The 2,133-nt window shown below is 52.4% G+C and overlaps 1 protein-coding gene across 4 annotated transcripts in view; it reads left to right on the plus strand.

Moving 5' to 3' along the window:
- The window catches only part of LOC109539337 (collagen alpha-1(I) chain), a 26,316-nt gene that overhangs the window by 2,651 nt on the left and 21,532 nt on the right, over positions 1–2,133 (plus strand). For all 4 annotated transcript variants that reach the window (XM_048669762.1, XM_048669763.1, XM_048669764.1 and 1 more), the window contains exons 4-9: positions 30–324; positions 384–558; positions 608–1,176; positions 1,228–1,386; positions 1,462–1,548; positions 1,615–1,770. In XM_048669762.1, coding sequence (XP_048525719.1) covers positions 30–324; positions 384–558; positions 608–1,176; positions 1,228–1,386; positions 1,462–1,548; positions 1,615–1,770 — 1,441 coding nt within the window. The remainder of the gene's footprint in view (positions 1–29; positions 325–383; positions 559–607; positions 1,177–1,227; positions 1,387–1,461; positions 1,549–1,614; positions 1,771–2,133) is intronic.

Genomic DNA, 2,133 nt, shown 5'->3' on the forward strand with positions numbered 1-2,133 from the left:
CCCCGCTTAACTCATCATCAATGGTTTAGGTATGGAGGCTGGCAGGTACACGAATATCCGACTTCTGCCGCGGCTTTCCCACATACCTCATCCAGAACACTCTGCCAGATGCCCAAAACACCCAGGCACTGTCCGACATACAAAACGACCTGCCTATAGTGGAAATATCGCGCAAAATACGCCGAAAGCGGGAGGAGCGACGGCATTTCGTAGGACGAGTGCGAGGTCAAACCCAGTCCCAATATCTCACCTTCGGCAGCCAGAGTGGCCAGCCAGGAAAAGCCGAGGCAGAGAGCAGTGTTGAAGGCACAAAGGCAGTTGTCAGTATGTATAGACCAACACCTGGAAAACTTTCCTGAAACGAATGTAACGTTGCCAATCAGCTGGCACCAGTGGAATGGGGCAGGCCCAAAGCCAAAGCTCCCCAGTCGATTGCGGAGAATGTTTGGGCTCTGGACTACAAGACCAAACGCTCCTGTTCCGACGCCCTGCAGGACAAGCTCCCGAAAGAATAACACGCCCTGAATATCCTGGAGGTCCATTCCGGCCAGGAGATAGGTAAGTGCTTCTTAGACAGTCAGTATATTACCAAAACGGGACAATTCAGATTTCCGGGTGGATCTCAAGGATTCCCCAGCGGCCCCAGCGGCCAGCAACCAGGCCAAAGCGGATCGAACTATCAACCCATAGGCGACAGTCCACGCTTTCGGCCTGGAGACGTTTACCCGCCCCCTTCTCAACAACCCGGAGGAACTAACAATCCCCCCAACTTTACCCCTGGATCAGGACCCCCAGGCGAATATCCACCTTCTGGAACCATCGCTTCCGGACAACCCGGAGATAGTGGCGGTGGATACCCATATCCACCTCAAACAATCCCGACTTTCTATCCTGGATATGCCCCAGGTTCCACTGGAGTGCCCAGGGCGCCTCCAGCAGCAGGGCACCCAGGCCAGTACCCAACAAGCATCCGACCTGGCGAAGCTGGTTATCTTCCGCCTGGAGCACGCCCAGGAGAAACCGGCTTAGGATATCCGCCAGGAGGACCCGGATATCCCTCAATCGGTGGACAATATTTAGCGCCCGGAGGAAGCCCGGGAGACAGTGCTAGCCGACCTGGAACACCATATCCCTCAGGTCCACTCTTGCCAGGAACAACTGGAACTGGTCCTCAAGGTATATTGATAAAGACAGTAGAAATACTTGAGTTTGATTTGGACGTTAAAGAAACAACCAGACCAGGTGGAGGAAGTGGTCCATCAGGGACATTTGGCGGCCAACTTGAAGGACAATATCAGAGCCACGCGGGGCAAACTGGGAAATTCTCTGGAACCTTTCATGGCACATACGAAGCGGGAGCTGTTGGGGCTCAAATCGGAGGACCAGGTAGAAGATCTAGAAGCCAACTAATTACCTCTTTCAGGTTATACCCAATCAAATTCACACAAACTGGATTTCTAGGTGCCGCTTATGGACCGGGAAGCGCAGGGGCCTACAAGCCTGGACAATTTCCATCTGGGGCAATTCCTGGGTACTGGAGCGGACCAGGTACTTGCAAATAACCCTTCCGGCTTGTGCAAGTGCAAAGCAAAAATACTTTATCTTATTATGCAGGCACACCTGGATACGGTCCAAGTGCAGGTGAACTGCAGAAACCGGGAGTTGGAGCAATTCCTGGCTATGGACCAGGTGGCTTTATACCTGGACCCCCTGGGGCAAGCACTAGTCCATACCCAGCCACGCCTTCAAGATATCCAGGGGCGCCAGCAGGTACCACTCGATAAATATCAGATTATTTTGTAAAGCTCCGGGGGCGTTTCTCTTCTTCATCTTCCTCGTACGTTAGGACTCAGAGTCCTGTGTTTTTCTTCAACTTCCTAGTCCTGGGATGCTGATGTCCAGCTTTCGTACCATCGCTCCGGTAGTCTTCCTGCGAGTCTTGAGCTGTTAGGTTTTTGGTCTTTGGCGATTTTTGCCATTCGGTCGTCGGCCATTCTCTCTACATGGTCTCCCCACGCTCTTCTCCTTGCTCTGGTCTATCTTACAACATCCGAAACCTTACAGGTATCTCTAATTTCCTCACTCCTTTTCATATCGTATAGTGTGTGTCCTGTTATGGATCTTAGGACTCGC

The sequence above is a fragment of the Dendroctonus ponderosae genome, unplaced genomic scaffold (genome assembly GCF_020466585.1).
Source record: "Dendroctonus ponderosae isolate FM_Combo_2020 unplaced genomic scaffold, Dpon_F_20191213v2 Dpon_F_20191213_9, whole genome shotgun sequence".
Taxonomy (NCBI): Eukaryota; Metazoa; Arthropoda; class Insecta; order Coleoptera; family Curculionidae; genus Dendroctonus; species Dendroctonus ponderosae.